Source organism: Theobroma cacao, chromosome 10 (assembly GCF_000208745.1).
Source record: "Theobroma cacao cultivar B97-61/B2 chromosome 10, Criollo_cocoa_genome_V2, whole genome shotgun sequence".
NCBI classification, from domain to species: Eukaryota; Viridiplantae; Streptophyta; class Magnoliopsida; order Malvales; family Malvaceae; genus Theobroma; species Theobroma cacao.
The window spans coordinates 18,951,737-18,972,247 of NC_030859.1; the positions used below are offsets into that span (position 1 = coordinate 18,951,737).

Genomic DNA, 20,511 nt, shown 5'->3' on the forward strand with positions numbered 1-20,511 from the left:
TCCATTTATCAGAAAAAAAAAATTATGTAATTTATTTTCACAAGCCTGGCCTTCGAGCTTCGACAGGATTTTCCAGCCTGGCTCAGCTTGAAATATTATTATATTAATAAATATTTAATTTTAAGTCTACAACATACTTCAAAATAGAAAACTATTTTTTTAATATTTTAAATGTAAATATAATTTAAATAAACGGATCATGCTGTCAAACCCGACACGATCCATGAACACCTCTAGAGATAACTGAAGTACATCAATTGTGGTCCAACAATTGCATATATTACTCATTAAACACAGACTTTTTTCTATTATTACTTTGCTAAATACAAACAGCATGAAAATGATACAGGCATTTACAAAGGTTTCTGGAAACAAAACTTTTGGTGCTGTACAGGGATAAAGAACTACTGAGCCTGAAACCCTCTGTCAAATTCATATATGAACTAGCTTGGTTGGTGATGTTCCAACCATGTTCAAATATTCAAGTGTCAATGCCTATGTTGCATCTCTAATTTCGGGTCCATCCATCTTAGGCTCTGTGCCGGCTTATGTTAGGACCCCGTTAGGGATCCCACACCCTTTTCCAGACATGTGAACTTATGTTCTGTAGACTAAACTCTAATTTAAATATCCATCTGAGAAAAGATGAGTAACAGTTTTTAATGTGGTACAACGTACTAAGGCGTTACCATGGCTCGGAGTTGTTGCCGAGAAAATTTCTGACATAAGATGGCCGGGTCCAACCTTCCTCCATTGCAATGAGATTGAGACGTACAATCAATTTCTGCACAGCATCTTCTTCTAGGTTGCTTACTGAATTCGTTGGCTGGTTTTCTGAGGAAGAACTCTGCAATAGTTTATTAAATCTCTTTAATCCAGTCCATAAAATTTGAATTAAAATTCAGATATTATGCCACACTGTAAAATTTACCTTTGTGTCTTGATACAACTCGAGATATTTCAGAGCCTGCTCATACAATCCACAATGGTAAAGGAGAACACTGTAATCTCTCATTTCCTTTGGCTCGGTTTGTAGAAGAATAAGACGTTCGCATGCTGCAACAAGAGTAACAATTTCATAATAATAAAGTAAGTACATTAACCTCAATATCACATTTCAAATGTATCAAGGCAAACAATTTCAGGAGAAAAAACCATTGGAGAAGGGAAATAAAAAGATTTTTCTTACAGCAGGTTGGAGAAAATAAATTCTAAAGCAGAGGAAAAGGACAAACAATATAAATGAGGAAAGCAAAACATTGAGCCAACAAGAAAAAAGCGAAGGAAGATCAAATGCTTAGACTGGAAATAGAGCAAATAGTCTTCTTAGCCTTTCCATCGCAAGAGAAGAGGACAATAGAAGGCAAGCACCAAAACACGCTTCAACTATCCTCCCATTTTATTGATCATTGATAACATGTTCATCTCAATTGACACAAATTGATCCTATCCATAGGTTCCACGAAGTCCTTATTTCTAACTCCAACAACTTAGAAAAAAGAGGCAGATCATATTCCTATTTCCTTTATTTTTCTAAAAAAGAAATTATTGCAGATTGGCTGATAAAAAGCATACCAAATCCTCAGATTAAACTCATTTACCATGTACAAGGGAGTTGGCCAATTTAGTGCCAGGTTCAGTGCAAACTGCACTCAGGTTGTTGACACTCCATGTCAATTATGGAAAGGCCATTTGGGTATTCATGGGGGGTTGCATCACGTTATTTTGGTTTGAGTACACTTACTTTTGCCTTCCTAGAGAAGGCACTTGTTCTTAGATTTTCTGCTTAGCCAGGTTTGGGCTATGTTGGGTTCAGATCATTCACCTTTTAAGTCAGATTTGGATTAGGTTGGGTCAGGTTTTGGGTATTAGATTTAGGTTAGCTTTTGCCACCTCTAGACTGTCATGATCTAACATTATTACTAAAATGAAAAAGAATTTACTCCTGTAACATCATCTTCTAAATACATACCAGCCAAAGCACGCCTCATATCCCCAAAATGCACACTGGTCCAAACACCCCGCTCTAGCCTATGTTGAGCAGCCTTTGCAGATGCAAGCTGATAGCCACTACAAGAAAAGAATTGTAAAATGATAATCTGGAACTTCAAAAGCACATATAAACACAGATTATATTGCAACACAGATCAAATACCTCTCTTGAATGCCATTATATTTATCAATACAGTTAGCAGCATGTGCTGCCCTTAAAAACAAACTATCAGCCTGATCATGTTGAAATGGCCAGAAAGCATCCTTCAAATTTCTCAAAATCTGCAATCATGAAACTATTTGATAAGAACAAAATAACAAAAACAAAAAGTAAAACCAAGTAAAAACAAAAAAGGGAGAAGATGCAATATACATGACAAATAGATCAAAGAAAAATGCCAAAGTTGCATATATGGAAAATAAATCTCCCACAAGTACCAAAAAAGAAAACAGATAACCCACAAGATGAATGTTATATTGGAACTCTTCATATTCCACATAATCAAAATTTAAACCAAACTACCACACCAGTTATAATATCACTTAAATGTTGTTGAGATCTCAAAAATGCCACCATTAGCTTCTCATAAAACATAGGAGAAAAGAATTGCAAAAGAGAAAGGAGAGAATTAATCAAATAGTTTGCAATCGTTTCACATATCAGTTTCTTCACTTCATTGTACTGTAAAAAGCACATGCAGACATAGTACAAAGCTGATATCCAATTTAGCATCCACTTTTTCTACTTATGTTCCTCTTTTGTCCCCATATTGTAGCAATTAACAAAAGTGAAAACACAATACACAAGATACAGTAAAAACGTATTGGAAAATCAATAACTAGTATTTTCTTTTCACTTATCTTAGATAGGATCTAAAAGATAAAAGTAAGAAGTTAAAAACATATAAGGGCCAAAAGTGTAAATGTCACCTCCTCCATTAACATTTGTACTGTCATTATGTGTGGCTGATCAGACTCTTTGCTTTTTTGCTTATCATAGGCTGTAGGAAGACCATGAAGATCAAGTGGGAAAAAAATCTCAACATCAAAATCCAGAAGGCCCCACAAGCGAAGCATTTTCAGGATCTCTGAATATATAAGAGAAAGCATTACAGCAGAACCTGAACGATGTGTCAAAACCTGCTCAAAATTTAAGATTCATTAACAAAACAATCCCTATAAAATGGCATGCCCTTCAGAAAAGAACATAAATTCATATAATAAAAGGCTATCTTTCATACCGAGTGAAGATAAAGGGCTCGTGGCTCTGCTTGATTCTTTGCACTAGATCTTCGGAAGCCCTAAAGAAAAAAGTGAATCCATGGACCAATTAGAAAAATATGATTGAATTAATAGCTAGAATTAAATGAAGTTAAAAGTATTAGATTGATTTGCAACTAAAGAAGACGGAATGCTTCATTTTGGTATATAGAACTAAAGAAGCATAGTGGCAACAGTGTAAAATACAACACATTCTGCACATGACATTTACTGAAGAAAAAGTTTGTGTTACCCAAAATGTTGCATAATTCCTTGAGTTCAATAGAGTTGATTTAGTTAGTCAGTAGAATTGGAAAAATTTTGTTTGTTATAGCGAATAGACCTGAAAGTGAAACTAATAACACTAATAAAATTAAGACATTAAATTATGAGCATTTAAAAATTTTCTTGTAAGTACCTTTTTGACAAATAAATATTTCTCTATGCTCTCCAAAAAGTTCTCCTGTGACGATCTACATGATGAGTTATAGTGAGAGCAGTAGCCCATGGAAAGATCATCCAATCTTTCAAGGAAAGCATCCACCGGCAGAGGAACAGAAGAGTGGGAAATTAGAGAATCATCCTCCGCTGCTATGTAAAGTGCTGTTCTCCCCAGATCAACACATCTATTTATGCTAATACTAGTTTCCCTCTCGATATCAGATAATTTCTGAATTTGCAAAACGAAACTCTTCCTCGCCTCCTGCTCAAAAATCAATTAAACTTACAAAATATTTGGTACAAACTTTAAAAGAGTAACTATCAAGCTCAAACTTAATACATCACCAAAATCGCCATTGATCTTTAAGTCTTATGTTTTTTCTTTTAATACATATGAAAGCCCATAGGACTTCAATAAAGAACCGCGAAATAAATCCCCACACCCATGCTCCCCAAGATTCAAAGCTAAAACCTTCAAATCAAAAATTTCGAGTTCTAATTGTTACAATTGTCCCTTAGACTTGCATTCTAAAATCACTACAAACCTTCCTAAAATAGTTTATTTTATTTCACACACGTTTCTCTTCTTACTATTAATGGCATGTCAGGGTGGAAAGCACAGGTCTTTAGTAATATCCAAATAGATTAATGTCACCCAAAACAAAATTACCATATTGTTAAACTTAAAAAGAAAAAAAAATCATGCCAAAATATCCACAAGAACGATCAAATTTACCATAATCGAATATTCTTCAAATCTACCAGGGAGACAAGAAAAATAGAGAGAGAATTTAAATAAAAAATTTTCCAAATTAAAATTAAAATTTACAATTTATTCAACATTGATTAGAACAAAAAAAAAACTTAGCTGAATTTAAAAAAGAAAATTCGATCATAATAATGGAAAATAACTCCACCAGTAAATTCATCATAACAATGAGATGAGAGGCAAAAAAAGGACAATCATATCAAGATTTTTCCTAAAACTGGAAAAATTAACCAATTTAAAAATAAAGAAATAAATCGTAAGAGAAATGAGAGAGTACTCTGGCGTGAGAGGTATCGATTCCCGTGGAGTCGAGAGCATCGTGCAAGGCGGAACTGAGGTCGGTGGAAGCGCGCTGAGGGGATCCGCTACGGCAAACCACACGGTAACACGGTGGAGACGAGGGAGAAAAGGAAGGACACGGTGGGAATTTGGAGAATTTAGAAGGAGAAGGCTTGGGAAGAAGCCAAAGAGACGACGAAGAAGCTGCGGTTATTGAGCTCATCGCTGGTTCCTTACGGAAGCCTTCTTTCTTTTTTCAACAAAACAAAATAGGAGGGATAAATAAAGTATCAAGAATATCTAAACGATTGATGTTGAATTTGTTTTTGACAATTACACTGGAACGAAATATTTTTCTTTTTCTTTTTTTTTAGAATTTTAGTTTAATAGTAAGAAAATGACGTTTTGGATATTAATGATTGAGGGATGAAAATGAAAAAAAAAAAAACTAGAATTTTACTTTAATTTTTAGCACTTTGGCTTTATCTTTTTTGAGAGGACTTATTGGAAGGTTCCAACCAGGAAAATTTATGGGAAGGCACTGGTTTTTTATAGGGAAAATTACACTTGGGTATGATGGTATCAAAATAAATTAATAGTCAGTCATTTTTTGTAAAAATATTTTTGGATATTGTAATGATGTTAACAAGTGTAGTTGTCACAGCCCACACTTCTAACCAAAAAAACATGTGAAGGAAAAAAGCCATTATTTATAAATTCAAAATTAATCTCATCTCTTATTAATATGATATCAATGACATTTTATCCTAATTAATTATATAATAAAAACGTTGCATTAGCTCTTTTATATATAGATAAAAGAGATCTATTTTGATTCAGATCTATCTCGATTTTAATATAAGAGTTTCATATTAGTAAAGAGTCAAGTATATCTTTATATCATTTATTATGGATTCACATTTCAAAATCGAAAGATATGCCTCTTAAGTGAATAAAAATCTCTATTTATACACCCAAGACCTATATCATGTTTTGCTAATATGAGATCCGTGACATAATCTAACCCTTATCGAGTGTAATAAAAATTTAATTAAATTGTTGAAAATATCTTTTGATAAAAGTAGGTACAAGTCATTATAATATAATGTACATTTTGTAGATATTTTAATTACTTTAAACTAATATATATCATTATGATAGGATATAAAAATTATTATAACAAAGTATATATTTCTCGTCTAAGTTATAATGCATATAATGGTTCCATAAAATGTGATTTAACTATATATACAAGATACACTATAAAATTTCATGCATGTTTTAATTATCATAATTTAAATATTTTGTTATTTTGAGATAAATCAAGGTAAACCAAATGTGTAATAAGAAAATGAAAGAGGAGAAAACAAAGTCGAAGATGAAAACTCAAATTATTATAATGTTATATACAATTTATTCTCATTCTAAATTTGAATTTTTAAAGCATGTTAACAGCAAGAGCAAGGTACTCTGGTTTTCACAATAAATATCTCATTACACTTGAAATACATAAATTACACATGATTACACCAAGCGGTAATTTATTTTAGTTAAAACCACCCACCGACCATTAGTTTGTTTGCATCTCACTTCACCCGAGCGTGATTCCCCTTTCTAAATTTAAAAAAAAAAAAAGAAGTGTCACGTTGTACTTTCTGTCTTCCTTTTTTTGTCACGTGCTTTTATGTTCCGAACACATGGTTGGCAGTATGTTCGACTAAAAAAAATGAAAATATCAAAATGGTTAATTAATGAAAAGTTAATTGAATTTGGAACCTTGTCCAAAAAAACAAAAACCAAAAACCAAACAATCGCAATTTTGACACTTCAAATGATCTACTATTGACTCAAACTCAATTATTATTAGCTATATTATACCTATCAAAAAAAAATTTTTATTAGCAATATTAGGTGTTAACTTATATGTTAAATGAAAATTAAGTGAATTTGGAAATTTGTTGAATATAAATCCAAACCTAACCCAAACCTAATTTTGGTTTTGCTTGAAATGATCTATTCTCGACTCAAACTCAATTATTCATGACTAATGCTAATTGAAATTCAATAGTAAAGGTATATTTTCTACTACTTAAATCAATAATTGAAATTTAAATATATTGATTTGATGCGTAAATTAATTTTAATGTTTTAGACTGAAAAAATCAAAATATGATAAAAGAGTTTTTAAAATTTTGATAGTTTTAATTTAAGATAAATTTTTTTTTAAATGATTTCATTTTCAAGTACATTTTTTTAAGATAAATCAAGAAAACAAATCAATCACGTCTATTGACTTATAAATCTTATTGTATAACACGTGACATGATATTTAATTTAAAAATTTGAAACATGTGTCAAAATAGACATGACAATTGATTGAAAAGCTCAAGACATGTGTGAAAATAGACTTCACCTAGTAGGGATTAAATAGCTAATAAAACAAATTATCATGTTAAAGCATGAGATAATTTCAGATAAAAATTTTTAAAGTAATTTCATTTTCAAGCATATTTTTTTTAAGACAAATTAAGAAAACAAATCAATCACGTCTATTGATTTATAAATCTCACTTATCTCATTGTATGATACTTGACATGACATTTGATTTCAAACTCGAAACATGTGTGAAAATAGACATGACATTTGGTTGAAAAACTCAAAAGACGTGTGAAAATAAACATGACATTTGATTGAAAAACTCAAAAACATGTGTGAAAATAGACTTCACCTAATAGGGATTAAATTGCTAATAAAACAAGTTATCATGTTAAAGCATGAGATGATTTCACCAGCATCAACCCTAAGTTGAAAAATACAGCATTATATTGGTAGGATCATTACAAACCCTAGCAATTTTCGAAGTCCAAAGTTTCTAACTGATATCATACTAAGCTGCAAAATTTTCTCCAAATCAGACAAGATGCTGCTGCATTCCATGGTTTTCATCACAATTAGTAGGTTGCCTATACGAGCTATTCATTGTATGAACTGTCCGGTACATATTAACGGCATGTAGCTTATCGATATTTTGGCATCAAAGGCTTTCATGGATACGCCTGCATACCGCCAACATATGTTGCCTCAACTGATGCAGATCCTTCTGTAGCAAACTCATCCCATGAATCAGTAGACAGAATGACAAAATCAGCCAATTTGCCTGTTGATAAAGATCCTATTTCGTTCTCGAGAAAGCATGCCTGTGCAGCTGAAATGGTGTGCCTGTCATGGTAAAAGTGTAATTACTGATGGGGGGAAAGCATCAGCTAAAACTATTGAGTGAGGAGCAAGTATTAGGTAACCGAAAGGAATAAAAGGAAACAAAAGAAAAATGAAAGATAATTATTAACATTTACAGTATGAGAAGCAAATTATAAATGAGAAAGGCAATGCAAAATCCAAAGAGAAAGGCAGGAATGATAATCAAGCGCATGCACTTGGACACTTTCTTTTAAAGGTTTGAATGACCTTCACTAAGGACTGCATTCATTTCAATTATGATATGGAATATGGTTTCTTTCTTGAGGCCCCAATACTAAGCATTGGGCTACAAGCTTTTAATATATAAAAAATATATAAGTATGCATCTAAGCGATAAAGTGGTTTCAGTGTTGCTTACGCAATTACAGCATCATTCAGTGAAAGACACTCAGATGGAATCCAAGCGTTTTCCCAACCAGAAGGAATTCTTTTCATTGCTGTTCTTATAGCCTGCAAAGGGTAAATGCTTGTAACCTGAAACAACAGCAATGATCAGAGGTTAAGTAAAGAGCATACTGAAAATGCTTTCTAAGAAAATGAAATAAATGGTGGAAACTACTAGAAAAGAAATATTCATGAGAGGATATTGCTCACAGGCCAATCAGAACCCAGAGCCAACAGTGCATTGCTTAATAGAAGTGACTGGAAAAGATATGATCCCTTTTGAGCCCTATCCACCCCAAGCTTTCTGATTGCAGCATCAGCATCAACGAGCAAGTGATCTGGCTGTTGACAAAAGTATAAGTATGATCAAACCACTTTTCAAAAAAAGAAAAACAAAGCATCATCAAACCAAAATTATTTCCAGTAGCATTATATAAGAGTATTTTGTGGCTATCATTTATGTTGTAGGGCATATATTTCATGCATCCTTTTTATTGAAATTTGATCACCCTCACATGGATGCATCTAAAATTTCAAGTTTTTAGCAGATGATAAGAGAACATAATGCAAAAGTGCAGATGGAATTCATGGTTCAAACATGAAGCGCACAGCAGTTAAAAAATCCAAACAAATATGTTTTCACATTTCATAAGCAACCTCTTAGCATAAATAATAAACATCTAAAGGTAGTGATGAAAAGAATTAAAACCTGTACTGATGCAATAATTCCTTGTTGGCCAAACCGGTCTGCTGTCCCAGGGGCCAAATGCTGGGCATGCTCAATCTGAAAGCATTTGTGCCCAAAATAAACTACCAATGATTTATAATAATCCTAATTAAAAAGGAGACAACCCAATCCCATTGAAACTGAAATTAGCTTTTGAGTGTGCATGTGGCCTGAAAAATTCTTGAGATTTCAACCATTACCCTAAATCTCCGATCCCTCTTTCCATTTGTTGAGGCAACTGATTCATACATATCCAGGATCAAGTCATTTGCTCTATCACCTATAGCATGGATAGCGACCTGAAATAAATTAAAAGCAAAGTAAGCTTCTGTAACTGATAAAAGAGTTCACCTGAGAGAGAGTTAGAACTATTAACCATGGGTGACCTGAAGCCCAGACTTGTCAGAAGCCATTGTCATGTTGAAAAGACTTTCAGATTCCACAACTTGTAAGCCAGAATTGTGAGGGTCATCAAAATATGGCTACAATATAAGAAAAATGTGATAGCATTAGATATTAACTTGCAGAAGAGGTAACCGTCCTTCCTGCTTAATGCCAGAGAAGATGGAGAAGCTGATCAACTTTAATCATACAGCTTCTGCAAATCACCTCCTTAAAATAATAAAAGATGCTAGTAAAAGCAAACACGAGGCTCCTCTTTGAGGTTTAAGTAATGAAGCAAATGTATCTCATGTTATGACTTCACAATATCTAGTTTTTACAAAAGGGAAATTAAAGGTGCTTAGACCAATGTACTGATTCACTTGAAAAGCACCTTAACTAATTCAACCAGTCGGTCAATCAATAAGATATAATACCTCATTGCTTTTACCCATTAATGTGTCCACTTGGCTTATCCTTTATTTCAGTAACATACTTTTCAATTTATCATCAATTCAGATATTTTGTGTTAAAGAACTATCAAAGACATCTGATAAACCGTCTGCATATGTCAATATGATTTACCAAAAGGTCAGTGAGCACAAGTTGCGTGGTTCTCACCTCATGGAAGAGAGCACTATTGGAACCCAGAGATCCATCAGCAAAAGCTTTAACACCACCAAAGTAAATCCAATTGCTCAGGGCATGGCCTGCTTTACGAATTACGTCCTGATATGACAAAGAAGCCTCATAAAAAAACCAACATGGAAAAAGAAAAAAATCTGAGAGTATGATGTAAAACAGAAGGGTACAAAAAACTTTAATCTCTAACAGGACATGCTATTGCACTATAAAGAGAGAAACTGATGAGAGGTCATACATATAACCGTGACCAGGTCTCCATTGGAAAAAATAAGCATACTCTTATTATCATCATCCCTGAAGAATCAGCCCATTGATACACATCTGTTCAAATAATAAAAAAGAACAATTATAAATTGGCAAAAGGTGATATCATTTTCCAAAGGTTTGCATTTTAAGGTTTCTTAGGGCAACTTTCAGCTCATGCCAACATATGCCAAAATCGACTTTAAATCCTGGAAAGGATGAAGGAAATAATTATGAGGATACTTTGATGCCGATCTGTTACATCATATCATAAAGGGCGTTTTAAATACCACTTGAAGTTTCTCATATCATTTTTAATTGGTTTATTATTTTCTCCACAACAAATTTTAAAACAGGTCTTTTATCTTAATGCAATGGCATGAGGCTATTCACATAATGAGCTAAATTGTTTTGAATAACATGCAGGACAGGAAATACAATTAATAGTTTCATTTAATTTGATATTTACAATGACCCCGCAATCTATTTTAAGTGAAACCTGAAAAGTCCTGCCAGGAATGCTCAACTGGCGCCCCAGGAAAATATCTCCCAAAATCAACAACAGCTGTGACACCCCTTGTCAAGGCAAAACTGCTAGCTCTAAGCATGGCTTCCCTCCTTTCATCTACAGAGACCTCTGGAATCCTGGCAAGAATAAGTTCCATCGCAGCATCAATCAGCAGACCTATAGGTTCTGCATAGTCATGATGGCAATTTCATTTAAGCAACAAGTTTGTAAACTGTTAACTTAGTTACATTAAAAAAGAACCTAAGGAAATTCATAGCTGGGCATTACATACATTACCAAACTACAAGCACATGTGAGGCACCTGTAAGATTCATATTTACAAAATTATATGACATACCAGGCTTTATTTACTAAAAATATGCCTGCCATGACAGTTGATCTGGTTAAAACAATGTTTGTCAAATTTCTGATTCTACACAGCAAAAATTTCAGGGAAAGAACTTATAGAAAGTACTTATGTAGAATCTACACAGTCAGAAGAACATACAGCAGCCTATTTATTAATACATGGAGAAGCAGAACAAAATTTGTTGAGACAAAAGAATCAAACCTTCTTTTTAATATCTGATATAAAAAAATGGACATTATATCTGATAAAAAGGAATAAGAAGATTAAACTATATTCAAGTTTTTATTTAGCTTTCAAGGGGGAAAATGCTGTATGTGTCCACTAAGCAATATCAACCCTAAAACCGGAAGCAACTAAATAGACACACCTCCATCAGAAGTTCTCATAATTGTTCCACCATTTGGATCTTTAGATAAATTAGTGACTCCAGCCAACTTTAGTGCCACTGAATTTGCCAAGCCCATATGACCATCCATCCTTGTTAGCCAAACCTGCACAATAATATATTACCATGCTTGATAAAGAGAGCCCCCTATGCTGATATAAATAGCTAATGTAAATCAAACTACAGCTTCTTACAGGATTATCAGATGTGACATCATCTATCCAAGATGCCACTGGCAGTTCTCCTCCCCAAAGTTCATTGTTCCATCCACCACCCAAAATCCATGAACCCCTTTTGGCTTCTATAATTGTTTGTAAGAACCAGGGAAGTAAAAGAAGTTCTATGAGATTTAGAAAAGCATGTAAGAAGCAAAAACACTTAAAATAACTTTATTGAACAGAATCCACCTCCCCACGGTTAAGTTCTGACAGTTTCAGAGGGATGGACGATATCAATAACAGGCCATTAGTGGGTGTGTAAAAACAGAACTAATTATGTATCTTGGGACTAGAATAGAGGTTTGTATATTTGTAGTCCACAATTTAGCCTCAACTTTCATATTGAAAGCTGAAATCTAAACTTCACTGTAAGCATTATGATTAACAATTTTGAGACATAAAGCATTATTTCTAAAAGAAAAAAAAGATGTGCAAAAGGAAATTAACTAATTTTCCAAACTGTCTAGAGGCTACCTTCAGGCTGTAAAATACATAGGTCTTACATAGGTCTTAAACTATGTTAAGCTAAAGAATAATTTGGATGGTTCTTTTGTAAAATACAAAATTACTACAAAACAATTAAAGAGCAGAAAGATACTTAGTGCTGCTTCTTTCACCCTTCTCACAACTTCATCTTTCTGATTGACACCTTGGAGTTGTACACGCGCCATCTGTTTTACACTAGAAAATCTCAACTTTGCATAGGTATATATAAACTACAACTACAGGAACAGAAGCAGATGCTCTCAGTAATAGAGAGAAAGATTAAGTTGAAGCAAAGCACCAACTTTCAAAGTTTGGAGGCATAACTTTGAGGAAGCTATCCAGAAAATTAATTATGGCTTGGAAGTTTGCTAATGAAAGGGTATGGTGTGAGACCCCTATCCTTTATCTATGGGAAATATTTGATGAAGATGGGAATTCATAAAGAAACCTAAAGGGGCAATGAACGACAATGAACTCTTCTTCTGTCTTTTTTTGACAACAGCATGGCCAGCTATTAAAGAAGACACCTTTAATATAACCAAAGGATTCAGAAATTAACTATCACTACCAGCTGCTGTGCTCCACCACGTATCAAGATCTAGAAACGGTGCCTGTTTATAAATTTCTGTTTCTATCTAGCAGCGGCTGCTTGCAAGCATGTTATATACACTATTTCATGTTAGCTAAGATCGTGACCCTCTATAGAAATAAAGGAAATCAGACACAATCTTTTAACACATAAAAACTTATTAAGAAACACTACAATGGTGAGCTCTCGCATGGAACCATAAGAAAACAGAAAGATATAAAATATGAAACACTACCTAAGAGCTCTAGAATATCAATAAACATCACAAGAGAGGTCAAAAGAAAGCATTGTGAGACAGGAAAAATCAATAGAAAAGGCTTCTCAAGAACCTAAGTTTAAACTCCAAAACTGAAGTGTTCCAATCACTTGAGAGTCCCACATTCTTCCTCCTCATAAACTCCAGGACAAAATATAACCTTCCAAGGAGCAGAGCTTCTGTAGCATTTTTTAATTAGATAGTAACAAACTGAAAAGTGCTTTCTACGTTATTAATGAACCCATGCTAACAAAAAGCAACATGGACAAAACATTTGGCCTGACCCTATAGGCTATGATCCCAAGTCCTAACCTAAGTAATGCTTGTCCGACTACACCAACACTCACTGGGGACACAGATTAACCACATGAATGATGGACGGCTTGTAAAAGTAATTACTACATTGATTTTATGTTTTTGTCAGACTTATCAAATGAAAAGGCGGACTACTGTACATAGAGCAAAATGATTGCATAGTAGCATAATACCTTTCAAAGTACTCCCCTCATCAAAACCCAAATTTAAACAAAAAATAGTCCAGAAAAACTTCTAATGTAAATAATATCAGCTTAGTGAAAGTGAAAAGATCCCTCAATTGAAGAACAGGAAATATAGAAGGCAAGAAAAAAAAAGCCCATTTCAGTAGATGGAATTTCTAAAAACCTGAAGTCCTGCAAAAATCAAGTGGACGTGAGAATCGATAAATCCAGGTACCACAATTTTTCCTTCAAGATTCAGCTCTTTGGTGCCATATCCTGACAAATCCTGCATTCAAGTAATTAACAAATTTAAGCAGGAAGATGGTTTTCAAACTTACAAGTTTGTAATTTTTTAATTTCAAATGTATAGTATTATTCAAAATAAAAATCTAAGTTGAAAATACTACTAGTATTCATCAAGAAAAGCAGCTAAACAAGCTTGATAAATGGGGAAAACAAAAAAACAATAATGTAACTTATGTCACTACAATAGCAAAGAATAGCCCTGCAGTCCACAGTTTTAAGAAGAAAGCATAAGAGCCAGTAGCCAAAGAAAAACCCCACATGCAAAATTGAAAAAAAAAAAGAAAAAAGGTGTAGAAAATAGAAGAAAAATAAAAACAACCTGAAGAGAGGAATAGTTGCCAACACGGAGGATTCTACCGTCACGAATAGCCATGGAATCAGCAAAAGGAAAAGAAGGGTCACTTGTGAAAATGACCCCATTTTTAACAATCAAATCAACTGCTAATTTAGGTGATGGAACCAATGAAGCTCTCCATTTCAACCAATCTGACCACAAAAAAAAAAGGAAAAAACTAGTTAAGCAACAAGATTAAGGAGAACCCAAGTTGGTGAATTGTGAAAGGAAGTAGAAAATTAGGGGGATAATAACAGTGTTGGGTTTTAGTTACAGTTGGAATCGAGGAGATGGAAGAAGAGAATGGAAAGAAAAATGGCGATGGAAGCTGAGATGACAATGAAACGATTCATGCTTCTCTTGTATGTTTTCCCTCTGTATCAGCTTTGCTTACCGTTGAGTTTAAACAATTACTAGTTAATAAATTAAATAAGAAACAGTTTTAATTACTATTCATGATTTTTTAGAAAGTCCGAACAGGTGTTCTAAATTTGAGTCGTTTTGATTTTTATTTCGATTCAGCTTACAAGGAAATTAGTAATTGAATTTTGTATTTTTAGTGTTAAAGTTCAAGTTATAACTACATACGAATTTAGGAATTCGTCCTCTTCGACTTAAAAGTTTAGAATTGTCACTAATTTTTTATTTCATTCAAATGTGATTAGTTACTTAATTAAATTTATTTTTTTAATGAGATCTTAAACTTGCATTAAGTTCATTTAAAAAAAAAGAAGTTTGTTTTATATGATTTGAAATTAAGTTTAAAAGTACAATTATACATGGAAAGGATTAACATCCTTGTAATATACGTTAAAAAAAATACCAATTAATCATTTGTTATTTTATTTTAATATTAAACTTAACTAAATTCTTATTGCCTTAGTTATCAATTCTTATATTTTATTTTCTTATTTATCTTTAGATGTTGGAAACCTTTCTTAGACCCCTCCAATGCTATAGGGGGTTTTTGAAATTCTTCACACCTCGGGAGCATTCGAAAAGACACGTTTATTTGCTTGAATAGACTATGTGATCGAGCTTTAATAACACTTGACCATGATGATTTTTGGTTTTCAATTTTATATATTTTATTTTTCTTGTTTTTAATTATTATTATAATTATCATTTGTTGACATGTGAATAAAATCTTTATCTCAGAAAAATTTTTCTAAATCATCCCAACTTTCTTAAGAAGTCTAACAATTTCTTCTCACTTATAGAATTTTTTGAGAAAGTTCATCTTTACAAACCTTCCAAAAAAATCCTATGGTCAAAGTTGTTTTTCAAAAATCGGATATATGTTATTAATATTCATAATGCAACTATGAAATGATAATATGATTTTTTAATTTTAAATAATGAAAAAAAACTTTGTGTTAAAAGAATTATTCATAAATCATCCTAATACTTTATAAAAGTTTAGAAGTTTTTTTCACTTGTGAAAATTTCGAAAAAACTCGTCTCTACAAGTTTCTCAAAAAAATCCTATCATTAAGGATTTTGTACTCATTTGCAAAACAATTAACTCGCATGCACTCGAATATTTAATTCATTAATTAGTGCATTATTTCTTTATCTAAAAAGTAGGTTTTGAATCTTCTTTTCTCTAATTATAAAAAAAATAACTCGCATGCAATGTAAAATTATGGATGATGCAAAATGCTTGCATTTATAAATGTAATATTTGATTTATAACTTTGCTATAATATAATTGTTATTTTACTTTTTGATTTTAAAATTATTATTTGAATTAATGGAATTTTGAAATATAAAATTAAGATTTTCTTAACATTTTAGTCAAAATTGTAATTAAATTCTTCACTTAAGAAATTCGACTTGAAAATACAATTTTTCACATCCCAAAAGAGATTCTCCCTCAAAGTAATTCAAATAACATTTTTTTATTTATAATTAATTTCTAACTACTACATTGATTTTGAATTTTCTATTAATTAGTTAATTATGTATATATATTATTTTTTAACAAATAAAATTTAAAATAATTATTTGAGTTACTAGAGTATTGAAATATAAAATTAAGATTACGTCAATGCTTTGGTGAAATCTTAATTAAATTACTTATCTAAAAAAGTGATTTGAAAATGCGAAATCTCATTTTTGGGCAAAGTTTTATGAGAGGATAAACTCAAATAACACATTTTTATTTTTAAATTTTATTTATCATATTTCTTTATATGTATGACTTTTTTAAAATTTTTCTTCTTCTAATACATTAATCAATAATATTATGCATAGTTTTTCATATATATATTTTTAACTTCATTCCTCCATTGTTTGTTAATAGACACAGCTAACAAAACAAAATTAAACATTTAAAATGAATTTGTGCAAGCAAAGTTTAAACCCAAATGTACAAAAAAAGAAAAAAGAGATAATCCAAGTGGAGTCCTGGGCCTAATCAAGTGGGCTTAGTCCAGTAGGAGCACCTCAGGCCTATCCTTCCCACGGGCTTGAGCCTGCTCTTCTTGGAGAGAGGGCACTCCGCTGACACGGCCGCTAAGTGTCTCCACTTTTGGCCTTGTCCCTTTTTTTATTATTTGATTTTTCTTATTTTATAATTTTTGAAAATTTTATTTTTTTTGGCTTTAAAAGTTAACAATATCTAATTAAAAATCAAACTCAGATTGATTTTAAACTTAAAAAGTTCAAAATGACTCAATTTTAATTGAATTTACAGTCAAGCTTGATCTAATAGCATAATATAAAAATAAAATAAAATACCAATAAATAATGTAAAAATAAAATAAATAAACTATATGGATGAAAATAAAGTGAGGTGTGTTAAAATAATTTTAACACAAATCAGAAAAGAAAATACAAAGATTTTTCTTTTTCTGCCGTAATTATTTTGTCAAAAATGAAATATTTTATTGGACTAGACTTCCTATATGACTGGAAAATTAAAATCTCATGACAATATCGATGAATACCAACATAAATGTATAAAATTTCACTTGATAACTCGTCATTCCTTATATAGAGCCTTGATTCCTTCAATAGCATCCTGATCCAAATCCTTGGATATTCCAAGCCCGAGGCCTGGGTACATAATGCCATCTCATCCGAGGTGTGCTCCAAACCAAGAAGGTGTCCAATTGCATGCAATGCAACAGTCTCCAAATGAAAGCTGTCTTGGGTAACACTTTCAGACCATTGGCATTCTCCATTATAGCGGAATATCCAACCAGTTGGTGCCGTAGCAAGAGCTAGGTCTCCATAATGGGGGCCTTCGAAAGGGTGTCCATCATTATGATCGCCACGTTCGAAGCTAACTGTGATATCGGCATCTGTATAATTGTCAATCCTCGAAAATGTGAACTGTGTATTTGCAGCCCATTTTTGGAAAGCTCCTCCAGCGGGGTTTATGGCATCCTCACGAGTTCCTGGAAGAAATGCGTAAGTGAGCTGGAACTTGGGCCATCTGAGGTTTCCTGGGAAGAAGTAAAAGTGGGGCCCCTTTTGCTTGCCAGAACGCATCCGAGATGGACCGTTGATGATATCTGCTACCCCACATCGAGGCATCATCATCTTTGATACTATCTTGGCACCCAAAACTCCATCGGAATTCGAGTGGAATTTAAGCTGGTACGTTTTGATGGCAGACTCCAGGAGATCATCGAAATAATCATCATTGGCATGAGTTTTATTCTTGCTATAGCTCAGGTAACCGAATATTTCCAAATACTTAAGCTTATCACAAATAAAATGGGGATGGCTTTTTGTCTTTTGAGTCTGCTAAAGCAGACTGAAACAGCAGTGGAAGGATAAGGAGGGTGAAGAATGAGAAGAATGAAATTGCATTGTATGCCATGATTAAGCTCTAGCTTTACTTCCGTGGTGTGGGTATGGCATCCTGTCTCTATTTATAGCTATAATTAATAATATTTCACCCTTCACTGTCCGGAGGAAAAGGCGCAAAAAGTGCTCTCCTTGATATGATTTTTGGTTTTTGAGGCTTTTGTGATTTGATTGTATGCTTTTCTGATCTACCGTATCTTCGGTTTGTGACGTTGTGGAATCATTTGTTTTGTGATTCTGGTGCCTTTTGTCTGTTATGCGATGTTATCTTCTTCACTGCTGCCGGTTATGTTGCGGTTGGTTGTGATAAGTTGATCTGCTGATGGTTTCCTGGTTGCCTAACTCTTTTGTGATGAAAATTTCCATGTTGAGTTTTGTTTTCACAGTGATTGTATAGTTTTGGGATCCCTTCTTTCGCGTGGTTGGTTGGAATTCCCCTTTTTCCTATATTTTCTGCTTTTCGGTTGATGCTTTCTTCTGAGCTCCTGGATTGCAGGTTCTGATGGTAAGTTACAGGGAATGTTTTATTCCTTGCTTTTGTCAATGAATGTTTTACGCTTTTGCCTCGTTTTGCCCTCCCTTGGCTGTATCATTAGGAGCTCAAAGCATTCTAGTTGGTTTTGGTTGATTGGAATCCATTAACGATGACTTTTAATGGATCAATACTCATCACTTCTGCATATTCAGGTGTCATCAATAAATTCTACATGCCTAATACTATCCAATGCCCATGAAAAACGTGATAGGAGTGAACATTAATCGATTCTAGTTGAGTACATTGATAGAAATCAATTGAATTTGATTCGATTTGTTTGGTTTCGATTAGTTATTTTGATCGATTTTTTATATTTAAAATTTATTATCAAATTGATCTAATCGATCAAAACAAAATTTTTTTCTGAAAGATAAAATAATTCATAAATACCCGAAAAAACCATCCTGGGAAAAAAATACAGACAGGTTCAGCCTTCGGAGTGAGATAATCAGACCAAAGGCAATGAAAACCAGACACTCACAACAGAGAATACAAGAACACGAAGATTTCCAGATAAAACAACAGAAAGGAACCAAAAAAACAACCAGAAGAAAGAAGGATCATGGAAAGATAAAGCCTGCCGCGCGACCATAGTCAAAGGAGCACCCCAGACACGCAAAAAGGAACCAGGCCATTTAAACACAGAAGATTAGAAAGACCATGAAGCAGGGGCATCAAACGAATCAGAAAGAGGACATCAACAGCAACAATGTCGCTCACACAATACAAGAATGTCCAATAACCGGCAAGAATCCGCAACAAGGCAGAGATAAATCCATGTCAGAAGCAGCGGCAACAACCAGCAGAGGCTAAGGAACAGATCAAAGCAGCCAGAGAGGACCAGAACAGAGGAAAGAAATAACAGAGCATAACTAGGAGTGGATAATCAGAAAATCATCGGTCCCACCAATCCCATCCTTAGCGAGCTTGTCCGCAGAAACGTTACCAGATCTACGATGATGCTTGATGCTTCATCTGCCGACCTTGGGTTTAAGATTCTCGATCTGTCTCACAATATAACTGGATTTCCATAGAGAATCCTTTGGATTTTGCGTCCATTTGACGGCGTTAGTAGAATCACTTTCCCCAAGGAGATCATAACTACCGACCCATGAAGAGGCAGAAAAAAGAAAAGAACTTCTCCAATAGCCATTAATTCAATCATATTAGTCGATTTCAGTCGAAATTAATTTGATTCGAGTTTTTCAATTTCAATTTTAATCAATTATTTTGATTAATTTTCAATGCCTAAAATTTCAATCAAATTGATTGAACCAATCAAATAATATACAATAGTTTCCTTTTATTGGGTTCAAGGAGGTCTTTAGTTCCAACTTCTAATTTTTTTTTTTAATTTAGTAAATATCTCACAATCAATAAAATTTCTACTTTTAGACAATAGATTTTTTAAGTATTGTAACATCACTCTTTTGTCGCGAACTAGAATTTAAATCCAACCTCGTATTTAAGTAAGGTTATAAATCACGGTTTTACATTCTTAATCCAAAAGACATGTTTGATAGGTGGTAGGAAACCCATGCTTATATATCAAAGACCCATCCCATTATCTCTCATTGATTTGAGATTCGTGACATTTTATTTCACTCAATTGTGTAATGCTCCTGTTGCACTGACTTTTTACTTGTAGAGAGAGAGACTCTTATACTATTCCGACTTTTGTATCTCTCATGGAGGCCTCACATCAATGAACATTCAAGTTTGTTCTGATATCAAATGTCACGAGTTAGAATTTACGTGACGTTTGTTATTTTACAATATAATGTGATTACAGGTAATAAGAGAGAGTAAAAGTGGGTTCGGTCGATTTTCAATTCTGTTTTTTGTAA

The 20,511-nt window shown here is 33.1% G+C and overlaps 2 protein-coding genes and 1 pseudogene across 3 annotated transcripts; all 3 read right to left on the minus strand.

Moving 5' to 3' along the window:
* LOC18587208 lies at positions 241-5,020 on the minus strand. 2 transcript variants are annotated; one of them, XM_018129583.1, is made up of 9 exons: positions 4,740-5,020; positions 3,671-3,955; positions 3,234-3,293; positions 3,114-3,132; positions 2,923-2,993; positions 2,156-2,274; positions 1,973-2,070; positions 932-1,056; positions 241-847 (listed from the first exon to the last, which is right to left on the minus strand). In XM_018129583.1, the coding sequence occupies exons 1-9, from the start codon at positions 4,962-4,964 to the stop codon at positions 686-688; spliced, it is 1,164 nt and encodes a 387-aa protein (XP_017985072.1). In that variant the 5' UTR covers positions 4,965-5,020; the 3' UTR covers positions 241-685. The 2 variants fall into 2 exon arrangements, with proteins under 2 accessions (XP_017985072.1, XP_017985071.1); XM_018129582.1 differs by having other exon boundaries at positions 2,923-3,132.
* On the minus strand, positions 7,452-14,693 carry LOC18587209 (putative amidohydrolase YtcJ). The gene is made up of 15 exons (XM_018128567.1): positions 14,585-14,693; positions 14,296-14,462; positions 13,855-13,956; positions 12,459-12,531; positions 11,837-11,943; positions 11,625-11,748; positions 10,879-11,073; positions 10,372-10,457; positions 10,113-10,220; positions 9,497-9,592; positions 9,311-9,409; positions 9,093-9,167; positions 8,594-8,725; positions 8,358-8,473; positions 7,452-7,960 (listed from the first exon to the last, which is right to left on the minus strand). The coding sequence occupies exons 1-15, from the start codon at positions 14,661-14,663 to the stop codon at positions 7,786-7,788; spliced, it is 1,734 nt and encodes a 577-aa protein (XP_017984056.1). The 5' UTR covers positions 14,664-14,693; the 3' UTR covers positions 7,452-7,785.
* LOC18587210 lies at positions 17,297-19,837 on the minus strand (annotated as a pseudogene).